General features: G+C 40.4%; 1 protein-coding gene across 3 annotated transcripts in view; it reads right to left on the bottom strand.

Moving 5' to 3' along the window:
- Nucleotides 1-23546, bottom strand: part of INTS6 (integrator complex subunit 6) — a 63660-nt gene that overhangs the window by 2384 nt on the left and 37730 nt on the right. For all 3 annotated transcript variants that reach the window (XM_019529978.1, XM_019529980.1, XM_019529979.1), the window contains 10 exons: nucleotides 17293-17445; nucleotides 16973-17105; nucleotides 16334-16428; nucleotides 15770-15880; nucleotides 13357-13572; nucleotides 13121-13247; nucleotides 11240-11382; nucleotides 10107-10341; nucleotides 6023-6385; nucleotides 5425-5518 (listed from right to left, as the gene is read on the bottom strand). In XM_019529978.1, coding sequence (XP_019385523.1) covers nucleotides 5425-5518; nucleotides 6023-6385; nucleotides 10107-10341; nucleotides 11240-11382; nucleotides 13121-13247; nucleotides 13357-13572; nucleotides 15770-15880; nucleotides 16334-16428; nucleotides 16973-17105; nucleotides 17293-17445 — 1670 coding nt within the window. The remainder of the gene's footprint in view (nucleotides 1-5424; nucleotides 5519-6022; nucleotides 6386-10106; nucleotides 10342-11239; nucleotides 11383-13120; nucleotides 13248-13356; nucleotides 13573-15769; nucleotides 15881-16333; nucleotides 16429-16972; nucleotides 17106-17292; nucleotides 17446-23546) is intronic.

Consider the following 23546-nt stretch of genomic DNA (forward strand, 5'->3'; position numbering starts at 1 on the left):
CCCACCTGGCTGGAGATAAGTATAACTCTCAGATAACCGGCATATTTGATTAACTGGCACCCCCTATTCCCCATGGATGCTGGATAACAGAGCTTTTACTATACTGGTAAGTAGCATTACTACTGGGAAGTACATGACGGAAGGATGAAAAAGTTTTACAGAATAATTATGAAAGAAGAGGGAATCATTCTCCATGTAAAGAAAGGAATTATGTGGGAAGGAGGCCAACAACACCACCTTCATCCCAAAGGAATGAAAACTGATTTGCAAGTCTTTCGCAGATGCTGTATATTAGGGCTGTGTGAAGCTTCGGTAGCCAATTCAATTTGAAGGAGATTTGGCCCAATTCGGGGACCAAATCCAAATTGAATCGGGAGACCAATTAAAAGCTCCAAATTGATTCGGAAATTATTCTGCGATTTAGCCATAGACTAAACAGCTGGTAAGTCTGTTGGGGTTGGGGGGAGAGAAGGAGTGTGGGAGAGCGAGGGACTGATAGGGCAAGCTGCCCAGCTAGGGCAGGGGTGCAGGACTCAGAGAGGGAGGCAGAGGGGGTGGGATGTGGGCAGAGCAGCACTTGGAGCGGGGACTCTGCCCTGCTGCCGCTTGCCCAGCTGGTGCGGGGAAGGGAAGAGGGGGGCATGATGCAGGCACAGCTGGCTCTGGGTGGAAGGGGGCAAGCAGAAGCAGAGCACAGCCCCTGCTCTCAGCACTGCCAACACCTGCACCAGCGCTGGGAGCAGGGGCTCTGCCCTGCCACCACTTGCCCAGCCAGTGAGAGGGCGTAGGATGTGGGTGCAGCAGTGCTGGGGCAGGGGCTATGCCCTGCTGCCGCTTGCCTCCTTCAGCCCGGAGCGAACCGTGCTCATGTCCCACCCCAGCTGGGCAAGTGGCAGCAGGGTAGAGCCCCCGCTCTGAACACTGCTGCACCTGCATCCTGCGCCCCACCCTGTGCCGGCTGTGCAGCTTGTCCCAGCCCCAGGCCCATCCCCAATCCCACCCTCCCCCAACCCCAACAGATTTACCTGCTGTGTCAGCTGCCTGCTTAGTCTATGGCTAAATCTCCGAAGCAGCCCCAAACCTTTCGGATCTGATTTGGCCAAACTGAATTGGGACAGTGACTCAAATTGGCCGAATACAAAGCGAACACTTGCCGCTTCACACAGGCCTACTATTTACACTCATTCCCAAATATCTAAAGAACCGAGTACCCCAGATGCCTAGCACACAACTGCTGCAAAATTTTAATATTCTGCCTATAGTAACTTTAAGATCCTGAGGTCTTTGTATTTTGGACAAAACAAGATGAACGCATAAGTTGCATGTGTAGTACGCAGCCTCAAGATATCTCTTGCAAGAAATAGGCATGCCCATTTCTGTTACCATCTTTCAGAAAAGTGCCAAGTGATGAAACAAAACACACTGCACCAAGTAGTACAGATAAGGCAGGGGTGCCAAAGATATGGCCTGTGGCCTGCAGAGCTGTACAATCCAGGCAAGGTGCTGCCTGTTGATCTTGGTGTGGTCCATAAGCAGTATTCACGGTGTGCTGGATGGCCGTGGAGATAATTTATTATATATGGCCACTATGAAGAAGTGGCTATGGCAATGAAGTTTAGACTCCTGTAATTTATTCTTCATTATAGCAGGTCTGTTTTGATACCTGCAAAAACAACTATCCACACTAGATTTTGAACAAATGGTGAATGACTATGAAGGAAACTTAAAGTTTTTCTTAACTCAGTGTAAAAAAGATAATATTTCTGTGTGAGAGCTCAATTCCTCTACAAACAGAAGACAAGCTTTAGATCCACTGTCCACACCCCAAATCTTAAATTACTGGTTAGACAGGCAAAAGGACACAGGCTGCAAGTTGAACACCTAGACAATGCACTGAGATCAGTGCCCCAACCCAATAAACCCATTCGTAACTAATTAGTGCTACACTACAGCATCAGGCTCTGCAGATTAATGAAATGTCACTAAGATTTTAAGGTTAACAATTGGTTTTATACAGCTAAAAAAGATTCGATCTTGTGATGTCCTCAAAGACTGTCTATGAGAAACTCTGGTATTGAATACTACCTAAAAGGAAAGCCATTATTAATATTGCATTCTTTGCAAGCCATCAGTACCCTTACCTAGAAAATCCAGAATGCCAACTTGCAGGATTCCTGTTTTGGCACTGCATGTACTTGTTCCTAATGCTATTTACCCAATGCAACATTTTATACTAGCTGGAGGACTATGAGTAGTATCAAAACAAACACATGTTGTGGAAATAAACTTACTGGAAGTCCAAACAGATTCATAGATGTTAGGGTCAGAAGGGACCTCAGTAGGTCATTGAGTCCGACCCCCTGCCCTGGACAGGAAAGAGCACTAGGATCAGACAACCCCAGCAAGGTGCTTGTCCAAATGCCTGGCAGATAGCTGTTTGCTCCTCAAACACCCATATAGCTAATACAAGAGCAAACTACTATCACAACCTTGGGCCTGGCTCAATAAATCAAGATTTATTTTGAACATGAAGAAGGATTTTCTCACTTGCCCTCTAATCCCCAAATGGTCCAGTTTTCTAGAGTGGAATCTTTACATTTTCCCTTGTGCTTTAATTTGGAGCTAACCTGTGAAGTCCAGGGAGACCCCTTTGTGTCTTTCAGAATCTAAGTCACTTTCTCTGACAGACTAAGGACCTGTGATTGATGATCAAAAAGCAATTTCAGTCCTCCTAGTGCCTGAAATCTCAACCAATTTCTTACACAGCAAAGGTTCCTGGGCTAAAAGCCAAGCAAACACAATTCCCACTACATTACAACCTGAAGAAGGGCTTCACAACAGTGATGCAGGCTTCTCTGCAGGCCCAGATATGATGCATTAAACTTGATACAGAGCACTAGCATAAGATCACCCCCTAAGATGAAAACTCTCAAAGGCTGCTTTAGTGGGAAACTGCAAAAGGAGAGGAGTTTAAACCCACAATTTATCTCCACTCATTCTTTAATAATAGCTGCACTACAAAGATGATGCCTTCTTGGGATCTTGAGTCTGGAAGAATTGCTTCTTAGCACTATAAGAATTTATCAACTTAAGAAAAAAAAGAGCTGTGTGCAGAGCTGTAACTGGTCAGGACTGGGCCCTGGGGTAGTCCATCCCTCTCCCCAGTGACCATACCTTCCCAGAAGATGTCTGGCTCCAGAGGCTTCAACATAGAAGCAGCAACTGGAGGTTTGCTGATGAGGGAAAATACCAGTGGCAAAAAGTGAGGTGACATTCATGTCAAGGGGCCAAAAAAAAATCTCAAGTTTTGCCAGCAAAAAATGGTGACATCTCCTTTCAGTAGCAGAAACTACATTTCCCAGAAAGCTCTTTACTCACACATTTGCACTTGCTCCTGCACTGTTGCTGGAGCTGGAAGGTGCAGAACGGGGGCAGGTTCCATTCTGGCAGTACTCTCTCCCCGCTTAGGCAGTACCCAGGGCTCATGCCATGCTCGCCCACCTATCCTTGCGGTTAGGTGAGAGACCTTCTTTCCAAAGGAGAGGAAAACTTACTTTGGTATCTGAGAGAAATTTGGATCTTTTCAGTGACATCTTTTTCTTTTTTCCCCACCATTCCAGCCCACGTTGTTGTGGGATTTACTCTAAGCTGACCAGACAGAGCTGTCCTCATTCTTACATTCTTTCCCTGAAATACTCAGAAGCTCCTGAGTTGGAATCAGAACTTGTTCAAGATTTTAAAAAAAGAGGTCCAACATGATCAGCCCAAAATTGTCTTGCAGTGCTAGGGGTTGGCTGACTCTGAACATTCATGATTCAGCTGGACATTCTGTTACTTTTCAGGAAAATAACTTAAGATTTAGACTTATGCTTGGGGGAGAGCTCTGCCATACCTGAGGGTAACAGGAAATGTCTCAGAGGAAAGGCACTGAACAGCAAACCTGAGCATCTGGAACGAACCATTGAACAACCAAGTACTTAAAGAGGATGGAGTTTATAAATCACTACTAAATGCAAAATTAAAAAGCAAAATTATTAGAAACTGAACTACCAATTTATTCCACTGCTGGATGGCCTAAGCTGAAGGACAGAGCCTAGAACTAGAGCCTCCAGATTCTATACATTAGAAGCATCATTAACTTATAGACAATAAAAAATTTGCAAAAGAAATGATTATATGATTAAATCTTGAAGTCCCCATTTCCAAAAGGACAAATCTTCAAATTGAGCAATTCTGAGAGCAGCAGAATTGACATAATTTTGCTGCACTGGAAAGAAAGGCAGAAAGTGTACATAGTGACCTAAAAGCTCACACACAGCTTAGAGCACTTACGGACAGAGACAGAAAGTTTTAAAGCATGATCCCAGTTTATCTGCAGCTACATGAACCTACTGGCTTAAAACACCTATACATGGATAGTATAGCAAGATATATTTTCCACTTAGGGTTAGAAAGAAGAATATTCAATCTGTTTAGCATGTGCATTGAGACCAAAATTTTGTTCAAATTGATTAATAACATCATTTAAAAAATAACAAATCTAGTGAAAGAACAAAGAAACAGATTGGGTCAAAAAAGAATGCTTTCCTTTTTTTAGTGCACTTTTTTGATTGAAATATTTTTTAAGTTGTTGACTAGATTTGATATCACTATTGCAAATCAAAATGTATCAAATTCTAGGTACCACAAGTAGTAAAAGGATTAATATTCGGGACATTTTTTCTTATAGAGAGCACTCCTTTCCAAAACCAAGCTTTCTACCCTTAGACTAGGGAAGTGTGGATATAGCTCCTTCCAAAGGAAGCTGATCAGAGGAATGGATGGGTCTCCGAATATGGGAATACTGGGAGATGGGAGCCATAATTTAAAGCCAAATCCTGAGCTGGTTTAAAATGGTCTCTCTCTCTCTCAACTTAAGAGTTTATAAGCTGACTGACCTCTGAAGATCTGACACACACTCTATAATACTGATGTTCCACAGAGCTTTGAAATGAAACTGCACACTCAAATTGAAACTTCAGAAATATAATGCTTCAAGTTGCTGAGTTGACCTGATTTTGCCTTATTTTACATCATTCCCATCTATCTGTATATACATGCATTTGGCTTTTCAATTTCAAAACAGTGAACTGAAAACAGGAAGAGCTGAGTTTGTGGAAATAAAGGGGCTTTAAAAATTGGGGACCACAAAGATCATGGTAGATTAGAAAAGTACCAATTTCTCAATGCTTTTTATACAAAATATGCTTACAATTTGAGGCACTTGTGTGGGCAATCTTACGATAAAAACACAGAAGACAAATGTATAAGTATCTACAAAGCATATGCAGCAGTTAACACCATACACTGCCTGTATGTACTGTAACCAATGTTAATTTTCCATAATCATTAACTTATCCAAATAATTATAAATCAACTACATACCGTGAAGCTTCTTTAATAACATTTTGTAAAAATATTAGTCGTGTTTGTAAATTGCCTTGTACATGCTTGAGTAAAAAAAAGATCCTTTCGTATTCTGAAAAAAAGCAAAAATAAAATATTCAGGTGATGTCTACACATCAGGTACAATATGCTGCTTCATCCAGCTGAAGAAATACTGCTTGTACTAAGAAAGATAACAAAACAATATCTAATTTTTACTTATTGTATTTCATATAAATATCAATATGTACACAGCATTTTCGGATACTACTTAAAAAGGAAGGTGCAAAATCTGACACTTATGCAGAAAGAGGATGGATGTTGTCAACACAGATAAATGTATTCCTATTTCAACCATCTACCCACCCAGTAAATTCCTGAGGGAGATTTTATAACTGAAATAGTTTTAGCCCAAAATTTAAGCCACAATTAGTTTCTATTATTTCAGCTTCTGCCATTAGCCAAATATTGTTTCACATTATAATTCTGGCATGATTTTAGCACCTTAGTACAGTGTTCTAGTCTAAGTCTTTCATATCAATTGATTTTTCCATCCTGCTAACTGGACACAAAGACAGTTTGGGGTTCTAATACTTACTTCTTCCTGGCTTTCGAATCTCTTTCATAATTTGTGCTTTAAGCTCTATGTTAACCTCTCTAGGGCTTCTGCAGTGCATTGTTTTTTTCCCTTTGTTGGGGGAGGATGTTGTCAAGTTTGTATCAGTACTTAGTTCTTTGCCCCCTGGCTCCTCATGATTTGCCATAAATTCATTTATAGTCACATTATTATTTCCTAAATGTTCATGGCCTAGATCCTCTGCTGGCTGGTCCAACGAACTGAATGGAGGGGACACTGAAAATTCAGAATCCATAGTATTTGGAAAAACATCAGATGAAAGTGGGTCTGCAACATGATTCTCAATCACATCATCCATAGCAATCTCATTATTGTTTTCTGATGCTGAAAAATAAAGACCAGAAAAATAAGAGAAAACTTAAATGAATGTTTTAAAACACCTCATTAATGTGTGACCAGCACTGGGTCATCTACTTTTATACAATCGTGCTTCATCAGCTAGGACAGGGATTTTCAACCTTTTTTTTAATAAGTGTACCCCCAGCAGCCAGACAGAGTGAGAGGGGCGGCCTGTGCCTGGATGTGGAGCAGGGTGGTGGATGGCAGCGGTAACTGCTGCTGCATGCAAGCCTTCCCCCACCCCCAGCATCCAACTGGTTGGGTGGCACCTGTGTGGCCTGCAGAGGGGCACTGCTGCCCTTGCCCCATCCCTGTGTTCCTGGGAGGCAGCGGCATGGTGTGGTGGGTGGCAGCGCACTGTCCCAGTCTGCCTGAACATACCCCCTAGGGCCTTGTGAAGTACCCCCAGGGGGATGCATACTCCCAGTTGACAACCCCTGCGCTAAGATAAAGGAAAGGCAGGAATGACTTCCTCAATATGGGTGGTGGAAGAAAAGGTTCTTGTGGGTTTAGGGCACAGAACATCATGATACACCCACTAGTCAGTGAAGGCCCAGAGCAAAGTATGGATGTATTCTTCATAAGAGAGAAAGATTATATAGATTAGTCACAAAGTGAAAAAGTTAAATGGGCAGAAGGGTGTTCTTGAGAAGACTTTCTTACCTGGTCCCACTAAGACTAGGTGATAAAATTTACTTCAGTGTAGAAGGGCTGATAAAAGGTCCCATGCAACACTTAAGTCCCACATCAAGGGGGTGGCATTCACTTTGCTCTGGAGCAAAGTTCAAATATAAAATTGTGCTGCAGTATGGTCGTGGACTGCACCATTAATTTGCAGCACCACAAGTGCCTGACCACAGTAAAGCACTACAAATGTAGATCACGATGTAGATTACGAGGGGTGTACATACATTCATAGCCCCCTGGCTGGAGCACTACAAAGTGTCAAGTAACAGAAGCGATACACAATAAAAAATGAATTAAATGCTAGCCAAAAATCCTATGAGGAAAATAAAAGGCTTCTACAAATTATTTGCAAGTAAAGAGAGGGTTAATTTAATGGCTGAAGTTGAATCTCTCTACCTTTCTGTATTTGTACATAAAACATACATAAAAGCTGCAAAATAGCTAAGAATATGCCTTTATCTAATTTAAGTAAGCACACAGAAGCTAGTTTAAAAGACAGGCACTATAGGATTACAAGAACTGGACAATGAAGTATCCCAACTGCTGCTGATTTTTTTTAATAACCAAGAATGACTAGAAATAGTGGACGTTTAAATACAGGTAAACATAGCATTAGTCTCCATAGAAATACTCCCTATTCTTGTGCTGTAAATATTCCTTAGACTATGCCAGTTAAGATAACAGACAAATATTAGAAAAGTCATTTTTTCAGATTCACAGACATTAGGGCTGGAAGGGACCTTGGAAGATTGAGTCCAGCCCACTGCCCCAGTAGCAGGAAGTCAAAAGGCATCATAGGATCCCAGCAAGATAAACATCCAATTGTCTCTTGAAGGAGTTCAAAGTAGGTGCTTGAACCACGTCCAACAGCAGTCTATTCCAAACCTTGGGGGCTTGGACAGTAAAGAAATTCTTCTTTATGTCCAGGCTGAAATGGTCATAGAAGAGTTTGTGACATTCGACCTTGTCATCCCTTGGGGCACTCTGGTGAACAGATGTTCCCCCAGATCCTAGTGAACCCCAGTGATAAACTTATAGGGGCCACCAGGTCCCCCCTGAGCCTGCGGTTGTCCAAGCTGAAGAGTCCTATGGCTTTCAGCCTCTTATCAAAAAGTCTGTTTTCCTGACCTCTGATCATGCACGTGGCTCCCTTTACACCCTCTCAAGCTTCTCCACATCCTTTTTGAATTGTGGAGCCTAAAACTGGACTCAGTACTCCAGCTCACCAAGGCTTAGCGACTTCTGGAGTACTAATATATCCCATGAACAAGTAGTACAACAATTTTATGAAAAACAAATCTGATCAATTACTTCTTTGCCAGTTATAAAGGAAGTGAATGAAGTTATATCTGGATTTCAAGCAAAGGTCATATCTGACTTGAAATATATATCATGAAAACTTAACTCCAAATCAATACAGATTGATTTGACTAACAACTATGTTGTAGGAGATTAAAAAGTGTCTAAACAGTCAACAGTAATTAACATTATTTTTTATGCTGAAAGGACATTCCTAGTGGAATTCCTGAAGTTCCCTTTTTCATTAGTAAGCCACCACCTCAACTTTTAGGATAAAAAAGAATGTATTTCTTTTGTAAGAGTTATAAAGGGAAAAAAACACCCAAAAGGTTTTCCTGTCCATTTAATCTCAAAAGATTGAACTTGAAATATTAACCAAAAGTCAAATACTTAGACCTCATGCATTTGGTTTCTCCTGGGAGAGTTGCTGCTCTTCTGGGAGAAATCACAAGTCTACGTATGTTTAGGTTTTTTTCTCCCAGAATAAAAATGGCCACTCCAAGTAAAAAATAACCTGGGAACAATAAGGGTTAAATCACTTCCAGGAGAGTTTCTACTGGGATAATAAATGTCTGTACGTGCTGACACCACAGGCTGACTATAGGTACAGTCTGGGTTAGCTGTTAGCCAACTGGGGATGCCCTATACACTGCTACCATCTGTTGCCAGACAAATGAAGGGAGCCTGCAGAGCCCACTGAGGTATATGCACAGGGCTCCCTGTCACAGCACTGCAAACTTCTTCAAGGCCTCAGTAGTTGAATATTTACACACATAGGTCTGAGTCAAGTTTTTCTACCATGAGAACAAACCTGGTAATTATCCCAGATTATAGGAATATGTGTATGCAGCCTTAATAGGGGAAAATTACCTGGAGTGCTACCTTGTTGAAAGAGACAAGTTGATGGGATACGCTACTGCAAATTCAGAGTTTGCCATACAAAGTAGCAACAAAACAAGGCAATTAAATTGTGCATATCCTATGAAATATAATGAAACTCACTTCACTTTTTGTATAAATAAACCTAATATCAAATTATTTCTGATCACCCAGTTATTACAAACATAGCGAAGAAAGAGCGAGAGGTCAGAGGAAAGCAACAGAGTAATTGGGAAGCTTGAAAGATTGATTTGTGGAGGGAAATTTAATAATAGAAATAGCACAACTAGATAAATTAACATGGTAAACATGTAACCCATCCATCTTCTGCCTCCTCAGATATCTTATGGTGGGTAATTACACATCACTCACATTTATTTGACTGATAGTATAACTATTATGTGATGTATATACTTCCCTTTTTTTTTTTTTAAAGGATTAGAGGACAAGGAGAATAGTATCTTATACTTTACATAAAACTTTCCTTTGTACAACTCATTACCATTTTAATTTTAGAAAGCAGTGTTAAAAAATCATCTGCCACTGAAAAATTTCAGAAACTTTAATATAGTCCTAATTAATAAGGGAATTATAACAAATTTGTCAACTCTAAAGTGTAAAACATACAAACTGTAGTTTTGCTAACAAAGGCTGCATATTTACATACTTTCAGAACTGGATGATCAGATTGTCATAACTGAGAAAGCCATAATATGCGTCATTTCCTTGATAACTATATTGTATACTAACTAAATATTTATTTAGTGTTTATACAAAAAATGTCCCTAAAGTCAAGGAAAATGAAAGCAACAGAAAATAACTGAAATACAGATTCACTCACTTTTATGAATAGGAATAGGCTTGACAAAATCTGTCTGTACTTGTGTAACAGGCGTGGGTGGCCCTTTGCCTCCAATATGATTGTTCACAACAGGAGTCGTCTGTGGTCGGCCTCTGAGCAAAGGTGACATACACCGACGTCTTTTAGGAATCCCTTGCATATTTGGTTCTCCAGGTCGTTTGTGTTTATTTTGAGGTCCTGATACAAATTCATCTGCTTCATCTATCATCATCCCCTGTAACAAATAACCAGCTGAGTAAGAAGCTTAATCTGTGTCATCTAGTACAAAATGTTCTAAAAAAACACACCACATATTAAAAAAATGTTGCTGACTTTTTATAATAGGCATTCAGAATGCAACTAGGTACTATATATGGCATATCATCTTGCTTCTCAAATACTAACTTGAGTCTGGGGACAGAGTACTGATACACTGAAGGATAAGCAAGAGATTTGACTGGGGTTGTAAGATTTCCAGTAAAACTTGTCTTCCAAATTGGAGTCAGCACATTGTAATTTAGTCAGTTATATATTCAGTTAAGCTTCAAAATTCAGCCAACTGCAAGACCTAGATTTATGAGGGACTCCTGTGGTCAACAGAACTTGGTGATGTAAACAATCTAATGCAAAATGATTTTTTAAAGGGAGAATTTGATAAAAAGAGACTAGAACAGGGTCAGCAGTGTTTTTGGGCAGTGCGCCAAAAATACCTACAGCCTCAACTTAAGGTGTTAGTGTGCAGGGGTGGATGGTGGGGGAGCCACAAGGGGCCTGATCCTTGTTAAGGCAATGCAGCCCAGCCTCTTCTCCACCATCCGCTCTGAAACATGCATGCCAAGCAAAATGCCTGTGCACGCCATGCTCTGGCACTCATTCTGCAGGTTACCTGCCTGTAGAGTAGAAATTAGATGCTGACTAAACCACAATGACAAAAATAATTAATGTAAAAAACTTCAGAGATACGTTTGTCAAAAAAGGGTTGAGAAATCTTCTTAGGAATATACAGTGGTCTCCAAGATACCTAGAAAGGGTTTTCCTATGCCCTGTGCCTTGGGTAACTCAAGTTAGCAAAACAAATGTAAGACAATAGTTTTGAACAAAAGCATTTGTTTAAACAGCATATTGAAGCAAACCTTCTTATCCAATTTAAATGGATTGCCAAACGTATGCAGCCTACGGGGTTGGTCAGGATCAAGCTCTCGAAGGGGAGATGGTATCTGTTTAAGGTACTCCTGATAATTTCCCATTTGTGCTATAGGCACACTGTGAACTTGATCTAGTGAGAGAGAAGACTTATCAAAAAGCTGTATCTATGGAAACACTTTATGACCCTATCTTATAAGGAATTAAATTCTGGCTCCACCTGCACATCCAGTTTTTATATTATCTCATTTTTTCATAAAGATACATAGAGATAGAAAGAGACAACCATCCTCCCAGCAAATCTGATGTTTAAAATGCTACATATGTTATATTCATAGGCTAGCTGTTGCTAAGGGACTTGATAAATCAATACATAGAAAGCAACCACCTCCAGGGTATACTTTTAACCCTTGTAAATATGTTCCACAAATCTTTGGACAGGACAACTGGAAGGAGAAGAATGGAGTTCCATACTGGCAAGTGTACAAAGGCAAACCGTTATTAATTCTATAGTGTATGCTACGTCTAACTTCAATTTTGACAATGCAACATAACCCCCTCCCCACTATTAACAATTTCGAAAGACATTATACTAACTAAAAAGCAATAAATTTGGAATATTCTTTCCAAATACTGTCCTCAAGAAGCAACATTATTGCACCAACGAAAGTCAACAAGATACAAGGGTTTCCTTAAAGTTCTGGTGACTCAGGTCCTCAGTGCTTTGTTTACAACACCTGCATGGTCCTCCAGTGCCCTGCTCAACTAGAATAAATCCTAGTAACAGATTATGCTACAATTAATGCCAGTTGTAATGTGGAAGTCTACACAGAAACTGCAACTTTTCCTATAGACTTCTGCAGTTGATTTAAGTTAAATTAACATTTTTGATCAAGTGATGGTATTACATATGCTTTTCTCTCGTCTTCTAATCATTTTTCTTTGTTTAGCTTAAGTAATCCACATTTCATGGTCTTCCACATACCAGGTACCTTAATACAATGTAGCCCTTTAACCACACAGTGCAATTATATGACAGTTTCACTGTGTTCCATGAACTTCTACTCTTGAGCTCTGCTACCCATAACCTATTGCTGATACTGCTTGTCTGTCTTCGTGGAAGTTGTGTCAGATGAGGAAGAGACTGGGTAAGTACTGAGAATGAACTACCAACTCAGAGGGACATTTCCTTCAGTTTAAGGAGTCAGATAGATTGATGGGACATTGTGGATGTGTTCTGTCTCTGCCTATTTCTGCCTCTGCCTATCAAATAGTAGAAAAGGGAAAAAATGGGTTTTTTTGGATCTCTTTTATTGGATCAAATGTGTAGTTGAAAGAGAACCTTTTAGGAACAGGACAGAAGAGTGGTTTGTACCTGAAAGTTTCTGAAACTTCTCTTCCAACTACACAATTGCTCAAATAAAAGTTGTAACAAAAAACCCTTGTCTCTTGTACATTTTCTGGATTATCACAGCTTCAACAACACTGGAACAGTATTTAATAAACAGAGGACTTATGTGGCCTAGGCCATCATTAATGTCATTTTTCTTTCACATAACCAGAAAACTAGAAAGATGTAGTAAAAGAAATACAAAAGAATCAAATCCTAAAGAAATAGCATTGTCCTAAAGAAAGGAAAAACAAAGAACACATGCAAGACAACAGTGGTCAAATCTCTTTTCCCTGAGTCATTGATACAATTTCTAATGAAGACTTGATGGAAAAACCTCTGGGGTTTCAAGTGTAATAGTCAACTTCCAGCAAGTTTTCCCTGCTTATCTCTCTCCATGTTCACCAATCAGCACAGAACAGCAAGAGTAGTGCAGCAGTACCCCTATAAAATATGGAAACAATGAATCAAGTTGGCTAACCTTCATCTTGTCCTTTGAGAAGTCTGCAAGTAGTCTTGAGAAGATTAGACCTCATTCTTGTTAACTGATCCAAAATATTGCTTCTGGGTATGTCATAAGCATTTCTAAAGCTCTGAGGTCTCAAGTCCTAGTTTCAGCAATAATAAAATTTTAATTAATAAAAACAGATGAAATAATGTCCAATATTTTAATGGAAGTGTATTGAAAATAACAACATTACACACAGTGGTGCTTACCTTATTCAGCAAAGCTATTTGGAACCCAGCATACTCCTTCATATTGAGGTCTAGAGGTCTATGAGGAATTTCCCCAGTAATCCCCTGTAGCAGATGTTGAAAATCGTTCCTATGTGCCATAGACAGGTTGTGTGATCTGCTTCTGACCTTAATTCCAGTCTCTTGCGCTACCTTTTTGCCTACAGAGCCAATGACTCTATCGGACTCTATTTTGGCCTTAATTTGAAATAAATAAATAAATAACATTGACAATATACTCTTAAAAAGGATTAGTCAGACTATTAAATTCATTTCTAATTCCTACCTAGAAGATTCGACAATGTACTACTACATTATGAAGAATATATGTGGATGAGTGCTTAAGGAGTGCTTAATGTGCTCATTAAGTGCTTAATGTATTACAACTCTACAATCATTAAAATGTGATAAACGGTTTACATCTAGCTTCTTCAGGTATCTCTAGGGTGCCCCCTTATCATTTCATCTAAGCACCAATATGCATGCAATGCTTTTATTTTCATAAAAATGTCATGATTGGGATTATGAAAAATTGACATAAATCTGCATGTACCCATGGATTTCACTGTTAGCTGGGGAACTAGCTGAAATCTCATGATTTCACTATTCTCCTACATAATTATAATTGTGGATTCAAATGATGGTATTGATCCTAAAAAACCAAACAAACAAAAGCCCCAAACACCTCAATACAAGGTAGGAAAAAACCCCAAGATTAAAAAAGGAAGAGAATGTAGGAAAAAACCCCAAGATTAAAAAAGGAAGAGAATGTTCATTTATATCTAAACAGGGAAAACATGTGGTAACCTTTTGATTTTATTCATGGTTTTACCTGTTTGATTTGTCTCAAATTCATATGCGCTTTAAGATGTGTTGGAAGTTTGGAAGAACATAATTCAACAATGAGCGAAAAACAGTGTTTGTTCAGTGAATGCACTTCAGTTTCTAGTATATTGGAGATTTAAATGTTATTTCCCCATTTCAAGTATATGGAAGTTTTAAAACCGCAATAATCTTTCAAACATTAGGAAGTTTGGATTTTTTAAAAATATATAAACTCTGTATCTCATTGTACCTATGATGTATTACAGAATGTCATGCATTTAAGTATTTTGAACCAAAAATGTATATATTTAGAGATGCACACATTTTGCAGATTTTTGAGTAAAACAACCACACAATTTGGCAAGATTATCATAGAATCACAGAAAATGGGGATTGAAAGGGACCTCAGGAGGTCATCTTGTCCAACCCCCTACTCAAAGCAGGACCATCTCCCAAGGCTTTATCTAGCCAGGTCTTAAAAACCTCCAAGGATGGATAAATGCAAGATTCACATATTTCCTGATACTATTGCTAGGAGTTTAAAAAAAAGATAAATACTGAAAGCTTTAAGCTGAACTTTACAAAATATCTGCATGAAGCATTAAGAATACTTGCATTCCTACATCCTTCAGATGCAAGCCTATTTATTTTCATGATGATCTCAAATATGAAAGTTCAAGATATACAGCAAAGCAAAACGGCATTCATTAATGGGCCAGAGTTACTGCACATTAAATTTAGTACTTGTATAATCAAATACTAAATCAATGTGCAGTAATAGGCATTACTGCACAGTAGTGCTGGCATATGACTTTTTAGTGACGCTACTGCACAGTAGCCTAATAATACTGTGCAGTAGCATATTAGCACTGTTTTTGCTGTGATGCGCTATGCATGGTATTATTAGACTACTATGCAGTTCAAGTCTCGTGTAGTCATACCCAGCAGGTCAAAATGGGGAAGAAAGGTTTTTAGCTGCTAGAACAGAAGGCTAGTCAGAGGGATCTCGATTTTCACAGGCTTGTTATAGAACATTCAGTAGGCTACTTGTCCTGTCTATGCCTTGGTTTCTTATTTGTAACTGTCGTTCATTGCAAATTCTAAATGTTTATTATGAATTATATCCACATAAACGCTTTTACAAACTAAGCAGAGAAAGTAAGTGATCATTTTGGCATAACTACCCAAGAGCACAAATCCCTAATATTATGAATGGTTTCATGTAATTTGCCAATCTAGCAGAGACCATTGCATTTTTAGCCACGAATATACTGAGGCTTGCACTTATGAAATATTGGCATGGCATACACCTTCAGGAATCCAAGAAGACACACCAGTACATATATTTATGGTGAAGTCTAGAAACAATATTTTAAAGCTATGTGTCAAGCTTTTCTCCAATTCAGAAAACAAACATTCTAATAGTAATCACATGCAAGAATTCAGGTAAACTTGAGGGCTTTTTTGGTCCCTTTATCCCTGCATGGCTCTCTGATACTTTCAAGGTTAGGCTGACATTAGCTTCACTGTTTTTAAAGATTCATTTTTATTGCTATTGCATCTATATTACCTGTTGACTCAACTTTTTGAGGTATGAAATGACACTATAGCTAAGTCCATATTCCACATTATCTGCTATAAGATTTGGTGCTCCCATCATTCGCACAGCTTTCTTCAAAGGCTGAAAAACAGGGTACACATATATATTGTACATTATTAGTTTTACAGTTAGTGTTTAAAATAAAGTTATAGCTAAATGCTTTCAAAGTGAATTTGAAACTCTAAGAGGAAAAAAAAGACATCCTTTCCATTTATGTATTCTTCCACCTGTGCCAAATTCTTAAAATATTAGTGAGGATTTATTTCAAGCAATGATTATACCTGACCTAGTTCTCATAAAATTAAGATTTTAAATTATCGCTACAACCTTGATGTACATCCTGAAAGTTGTACTAAATCATAGTATCACATTAGAAGGGTATACAAACTTCAGAGGAATTCATATTTAACTTTTTATTTCTATAATCATAATATCCTTACTTTAAAATAAAATCCAAAAGAAGATATTTAATAAAGAAAATAAAAGTAATGAGGGAGAGGAGAAATTTTAATGTACATAATTAAGTTATCTTACCCCAAGATAGTAAGGAGGCATTGTCTTTAAATAGCTTTCAAATGACTGCCGCCATTTTAAAGTTGGTTTTGCCTTATGTACTTTGAACAAGTCATCTAAATATAAAGTGATATTAATAAGTAAACAAAAGCTGCATTTCACATGACTCCACATTTTCTCTGAACAATGTTTTTCCTAAAGGCCCCCCTACTGCCTAAGGTTTAAAAAAAATACATGGATTAATGTCACAAAGTAAGAGATTAAGGTGGAATCCTGTAATTTATACTTTCCAAAAGGTAACTGATGATCAGAATCACTGGAGTGGGGGGAAGTGTTACTACACCAGCAAAAGGAAAGCACATGGGTGAAATCACACTGAAGACCAAGTATAATGTCCACAAATGGTAAACAAAATTATATATATTTTTATTAGCAAAAATCATATTTAGGAAGGTTAGCTGATTTTGTTAGGTGAATTGTAAATCTGTTGGATATCAGAAGAGCTGAATGGTACTATCTTCCATTCAGTATAAAAATCATTTCTGAATATTTAAGTTTATGATTACTAATGATGATGTTAGCATCATAATATTCTATACTTATGCTGAATCAAATTCACCTGCCTACCACCTCAAAAAGATTTTAGAAAGTTGTGTTTACCTAAGAGGGGAAGGAGGACTGGATAATTGTAAGGCATCACAAATAAGTTCACACAATTCAGTGCTGTACTGGCTTTCAAGTAGCCAAAAGGATGACCAAGTTCACTGTATTTTGCACTATTGCTCACATATACCTGCAATACAAATGAAGAAATGTTCAAGTAATTTATGTTGTATACAAGTATAAATAGTATAAACAATTATAGTTTTACATAAATAAATTAGCATATATAATTAGAATTTCACTCCAAACTATTTAAGGAATGTTACTTCTCAGATAAGGGTTCTTAATTTATAAAGTTAGTATACAATCATACTTGCCTGCCAGCAGGTGTGTGGAGATTTCCTTTCCAGGATAAACTGAGTCAATGGAGAAGGTTCTAACTCATATTTATCAAAGGGTAGTTTGTCAATGACCATTGGTTCACAGTCAGTGCAGGAGAATTTCACTACAGGATGAGATGTACGAGGTGGCTAGACAGAAAAAGACAATGTTAACTGTGAATCTATATCAGTAAACACTAAATATCATTTTTAAATAATAAGCTTTTTAGCATTTTACCTTAGGATCTGTTAACATGCTTCTGAAATAAAGAAATACCATTTTACCTGTGATCTCTGGGATTTTGGTCCAGATGCTACTGCCGCAATTGCTCTCCTGCTGCTACCACCATAGTGTTCAGGTTCCTCCCTCTTCTCCTGCCTGCCCTGGCCCCCAGGGCCAGGGTGGCCCACAGGGCTGTGGGAGCCTGCAGGTGGGTATTTCAGGGGGACCTGGATACTACAGTATAGCATAGCAGGGGTTGTCTGCTGTGCAGTGAAGAGAGGTCTACCTGACTCAGATCAATGCAGCAGATGGCATGGCCAGGGAAGACGTGCAGCATGGTGTGCAGCCCCTGGCAACTGAGAAGTTGGCCAGCCCTATTCTAAGGTAAAGGTAAGAAGTCCTCTTATGAAGCATCTAATTTTACATGCCTCAAGCTGGAAACACAACATTCTCAAGTTTCTATTCATATCTTCTGTTTAGCAAAATAATTCCCTTCTATCAAACTTAAAACATTACCAAACCAAACCAGACTGAAAAAATCCCAACTACAAAGGTGAGCATGAATATAGGAAAAAAGCTAGCTTTAAAAGTTACCTAACTAGACCTGAAATTGACTTTTTGCATAATTTCAAGTGAAAAAATCTTTTACCATTTCAGGCAACTTATACCCTGCTTTCAACTAAAACATGGAAAAGTAAAAAGATATTTATGCCTGATATTTCTGGCAGAATTCTGAAAGGGGGAGAGAAATCTGAGGTTCTTTTCATAGTAGAGTGTGCAGCAGAGTTCCTCCTAAAGCAGTGGCTCCCAACCGTTTTTGGCTGCAACCATGAAGCCAGGTTGCAACCCCCACCTCCAACTCACTCATGCCCAGCAGCATCAGTGGAACCCAGGCCGGGCCAGGATTGTGGGGGGCAGCAGCAGTGAGAGCTGCACGGACTGTGCGCCGGGAGAGGCAGAGCAAGGGGCAGACCCCCCACAACCCTAATTTGGATTACACCCCAAAGTTGGGAGCCACTGTTCTAAAGAATAGTCTAGAAGAGAGGTACTAAACTCATTCCTTTAGCTTTGATGTCCAAGACCACTGGAATTTGGGGAGGAATCAAAATGAGCGTCCTCCCTCCATTTAGTTTCTTCAGAAGAGAAGCATTACTAAAAGAGGAAGAGTTGAGCTGAAAAAGGAAGGTATCTTGACCTTCTTTCCCCACAGTAAAACTTATCTTTCCAAATCTTTAAGCACTAGTGCTTTCCTTACTGGATGAACCACCCATATGGTATCTATCCAAGGAGACAGTTTTGCCTTAATTAGCATCTTTACACTGAGGAAGGTGCAATGCCAAAGTGACAAACAAGATGGAAGGCCAAATTAGAATGCTCTTAAAAGATGCTGCTTCCAACAAAGACACTATGATGACAGAGTTTTTGACCAAGGTATGAAGAAGTTATACTGGGAGTAAAAGGGCTGCCAAAAAACATCAAGTGCTGAGACTTGAGAAACTTGGTAACTTTAGAGTAGATTTGGGAACTATCTGTACCTCACAACAACAGGAGTTGCCATTGTTGCAGACTTCCACAAATGCTTGCAACAGTCTAAATATTATTTCCACCTTAAACTATACGGGGTTTTCTTCACACAATGGCTATCAGGAAGCCCCACTATAAAAATGATTGGTTCACTGAGGGAAGAGATACAGAGTAGTTAACCAAAAAACTGAAAGTTAGGCAAAAAAATTAAACAGTACTGGATTAAATGTGTTGCTCTCAAAGTCATGAAGAAATACAAGAATTAGGTATTCGTGGATTACTCATGAATACAAGGAGTTAGATGCTCACTTAACATTATATTTACAATTCTGATTTAGACTTCAATTGGAATTATAGGGTGAACAGAGCCAAAAGGAATTGTCTGAACATCATATATATAGGCATGCCTTTAGTAGCCTATAACCCAAAACTCTATACAAGAGAAAAATGAAATTACAATGAAATACCAAATGTTTTCATGACTTCTAATGATTCAGATACAGATATACAGTTATGCTTAAAGAAACTTAAAGAAAGACTATTTGACAACTACAGCTCTTAACCTGGTAAAGATCAGGACAGGTGGCTCTATCTATGATTCTGGTTATAAAGAACAGGGAAAAATAGGTATTTTGGAGGAGTTGTCTTCCTATTGTGCAGCTCTATAATATCTTGTACAAATAGTTTTTGGATTGGGTTTTTGTGGTTTTTTTCAATAGGTTTAGGAGATTGACCTCTATTTAGGACCTGCTATACAGCTCAGAAGGCTATGCATGTTTTTCTTACTGGATAGAACCTGTGAGAAACAATGATTGAATAAAAAGAAACCAAAAGCTAAAGTTAAGACTAAAATGATGTCATGCATCTTAACCTTTAATTAATATCCTTTATTCAGGTGATGCACTTTGCAAATTCTGCAATCCAAATACACAGAATATTTTCCATAAATTATAATATAGTGTCAAGCTATCAAGTCAAAACTAAAAATGAAGATTTTCGGAAAAAGCATCAATTCACAACCCCACCAGTTCCATTTTAATGATTCTCAGATCGTCAAAGTTACAAGCAGTATTTCTCACTAAAAGTGCATGAATTCCTACTACACGGTAGCTAATATTTAAAAAAAACAAAGCTTTCAACGAAGCTTTATAATACAACAGAGGGAGCTCTTAAAATGCCTCCTGAAATAAGCACATATGCAATGTAATTTGAGATTAAGTTGTTTATGTGTTGTAATAGATGATTATGCTGAACATAATGCAAAATAGTACATTTTTATATTAGTAATTAAGTAATTAGAGATAGCAACAAACTAATCCTATTGCTAATTAAGATTTTTTTTTTTTTTTAACAGAAGAGATGATTAGGGAGTATTCTGCCACCTAATGCACTGAAAGTTGGTAGTTCTACCATTAGTTTCACCTTTTCCCAATTTTGAAAATATTTTCAGTGAGGCTTTTCCACCAGAACATTTTCTTCTGGCTAGTAAAATGTGGTAGAAATTAGGGCTGTGCAAAACACCTGTTTTGTTTTGGTTTCAGATTTGGCGTTTCATAGGGCTGCCTGAAATGGCTGTCTTTCATTTCATTTTGGATTCGGTGTTTCAGAGGGACAGTGATTCGTTTCAATGTTTCAAATCACTGTTCCGTTTCGGTCAAAACCGTTTCAAAGCTGTTTCGGAATTTCAGTGGTGTTTCAGCCATAGTCAGCTGATTCCGCATTATAGCCTATAACTTTGTCCTTTCTTGCCTGAATCAGATGATGCTAGCAGGGCTGCTAGCCCTTGCTGAGGGCACGAAGCCTGCCAAGTTTCAAGGGGATAGGTGCAAGGATTTTGTGTGAAATTGCACCTCAAACTGCTCAAAGCAAAACTAGTATTACTTAACGGTAGTGGCAGCATGCTGTCGTCCTGCACACAGATCTGGAGGCCCGCTCCCCCTGAGAGGAGTGTAGCACAGACTTGCAGCCCTCTCAGGGGGCACAGGCCCCCAGATCTGTGCGCAAGATGACAGCAGGCTACTGCTGCTGGCTGGGGCCAGCGCCAGCACTGGGTTCTTCCTGGAGCTGGGCGCAGGCTGCACTGGGTAGACTCAGGTGCTGGTGCTGTCATCCGCATGCTCCACAGCTGGTGAATGCAGAGTTTAAAAAAAAAAGCCCCACACTCACTGGCTCTGGCAGCGGTAACTGGGGCCTCTGAGGGCTTGTATAGCTTGTGGTAGCAGGGATCCCCACCTGCACCAAAGCACAGGTGCAGTGCAGCTCAGCAGGGCACTGTGTGCTGCCTGAGAGCTGGGGCAACTCCAGCAGTCAGCTGGAGCTCCCGGTTCAGTACCCAGCTGTATGATCATTCCCCCAGCTCTTCCTGGGGGGTGCCAGCCCCTACATCTGCACAGGGTTTCAGCAGGCTGCTGCTACCAGCTGGGGAAATAGCTCAGAGCTGCTGGCAGTGGCAGCCTACTGTCACCCCACATCATCTGGGAGCCCAAGTCACCTGGAAAGAACTGGGGGAATCAAACAGAGAGCTGGAGAAATATCAGGGAACTGGTGAATCAAACCACGAACTGTAGGAATGTTCGGGGACCCCAGCCCCCAGCTCAATTCCCCAGCACTGGGGCTGGAAGGGACCTCAGGGACAGATCGCTGTCACTGGCCAGCTACAGATGTGAATATCAGAGTCCTTCCCCCTCCGTTCCTCCCCCTCTCTGGGTCAAGATACAAGGGGGCTGTGGGGAGAGGGATTTAACAGTGGGGGTCTACTACAGACCCCCAACCAAAGGGAGGAGCTGGACTGGGAATTTTCAGGCCAGCTGGCAGAGGCACTTAAGGCAAGGGATGCAGTTGTCATGGGTGACTTCAATTACTCGGACATCTGCTGGGAGGAACAGTCAGCCAGGTTGGACCATTCCAGGAGGTTCCTGGCCGAGATACAGGACCTCCACTTAATTCAAAAGGTGCACAGCCCCACCAGAGGAAATGCCCTGTTGGACCTGGTCCTGGCCACAGGCAACGACTGGTAAGGGGCTTCCAGGCCCTTGAGCACCTGGGTGACAGTGATCATCACTTGCTGGAGTTTACCATCCAGCACAGGGCGTCAAGGGCCAGCAGCAAGGCAGTAGCCCTAGACTTCAAGAGGGCCAACTTCAACGAGTTGAGATTAGTGGGAGAGGCACTGGGGTTCTCAAGGGCAGGGGAGCTCAGTGCCCAAGATGAATGGCTGCTCCTTAAGGAGACGATACTCAGGGCCCAAGGGGTGACCATCCCAACAAAAAGCAAGGGGGGAAGGAGTGCCCGAAAGCCCCTCTACCTCACCAAGGGCGTCCGGGAATGCCTGATCACCAACAAGGCGGCGTACAACCAGTGGAAGGGGGGTAATATCTCCAAAGAGGAGTATACCTCCTCTGCTCAGGCCAGTAGGGGGGCTGTCAGGAAAGCTAAGGTGGACATAGAGCTAGGATTTGCGTTCAAAATCAAAGATAACAAAAAGTCCTTTTTCAAGTATATAGGGAGGATGAAGAAAGCACCGGGAAATGTGGGGCCCCTGCAAGATCCACTGGGCAATCTGGTGGTTGTGCCAGAGGAGAAAGCAGACCTTTTTAACCAATTCTTCACCTCTGTTTTCTTGGGCAGGGACTGGGACTTCCCCACCGTGATGCAAGACAGACTCGAGGGGAACGCCTCTAGACCTCAGGTTGGGGAGGACCGGGTTAGAGAGCTTCTGGAGGGGCTGGACGCGTTCAAGATAGCAGGTCCAGATGTTCTCTCCCCCAGGGTGTTGAGGGAACTAGCAGGAGTTATTGCAGAGCCCTCAGCAGGGCTTTATGAGCGCTCATGGTGCTCGGGCCAGGTTTCGGATGATTGGAAGGTAGCCAACGTGGTCCCCCCGCCATCTTTAAAAAAGGGAGGAGGGAGGACCCAGGCAACTATAGGCCCGTCAGTCTTACCTCAATCCTAGGGAAACTCTTTGAGAAGATCATCATGGAGTACATCTGTGATGGGCCAGCCTCAGAGATGATGCTCAAGGGCAACCAGCATGGTTTCATTAGGGGCAGGTCATGTCAGACCAACCAGATTGCCTTTTATGATCAGGTCACAAAAGCCTTGGATGCAAGTGTTGCCGTGGATGTAGTCTTTCTGAACTTCAGTAAGGCCTTTGATACTGTCTCCCACCCCATCCTCATTAAAAAATTGGGTGACTGTGGCATTGATAACTACACAGTCACATGGATTGCAGATTGGCTGAAGGGTTGCACTCAGAGGGTGGTGATGGATGGGTCATATTCAACCTGGGAAGAAGTGGGGAGCAGAGTCCCCCTGGGCTCGGTCCTTGGGCCCGCGCTGTTCAATCTCTTTACCAGCAATTTGGATGACGGGGTGAAAAACACCCTGTTTAAATTCATTGATGATACCAAATAGTAGGGAGGGAAAGACTGCAGCAAGACCTGGATAGGTTACAGGGGTGGGCTAGCAAAAACAGGATGCGCTTCAACACTGACAAGTGCAGGGT

This window comes from Crocodylus porosus, unplaced genomic scaffold, assembly GCF_001723895.1.
Source record: "Crocodylus porosus isolate Cpor-Errol unplaced genomic scaffold, CroPor_comp1, whole genome shotgun sequence".
Lineage (NCBI taxonomy): Eukaryota > Metazoa > Chordata > Crocodylia > Crocodylidae > Crocodylus > Crocodylus porosus.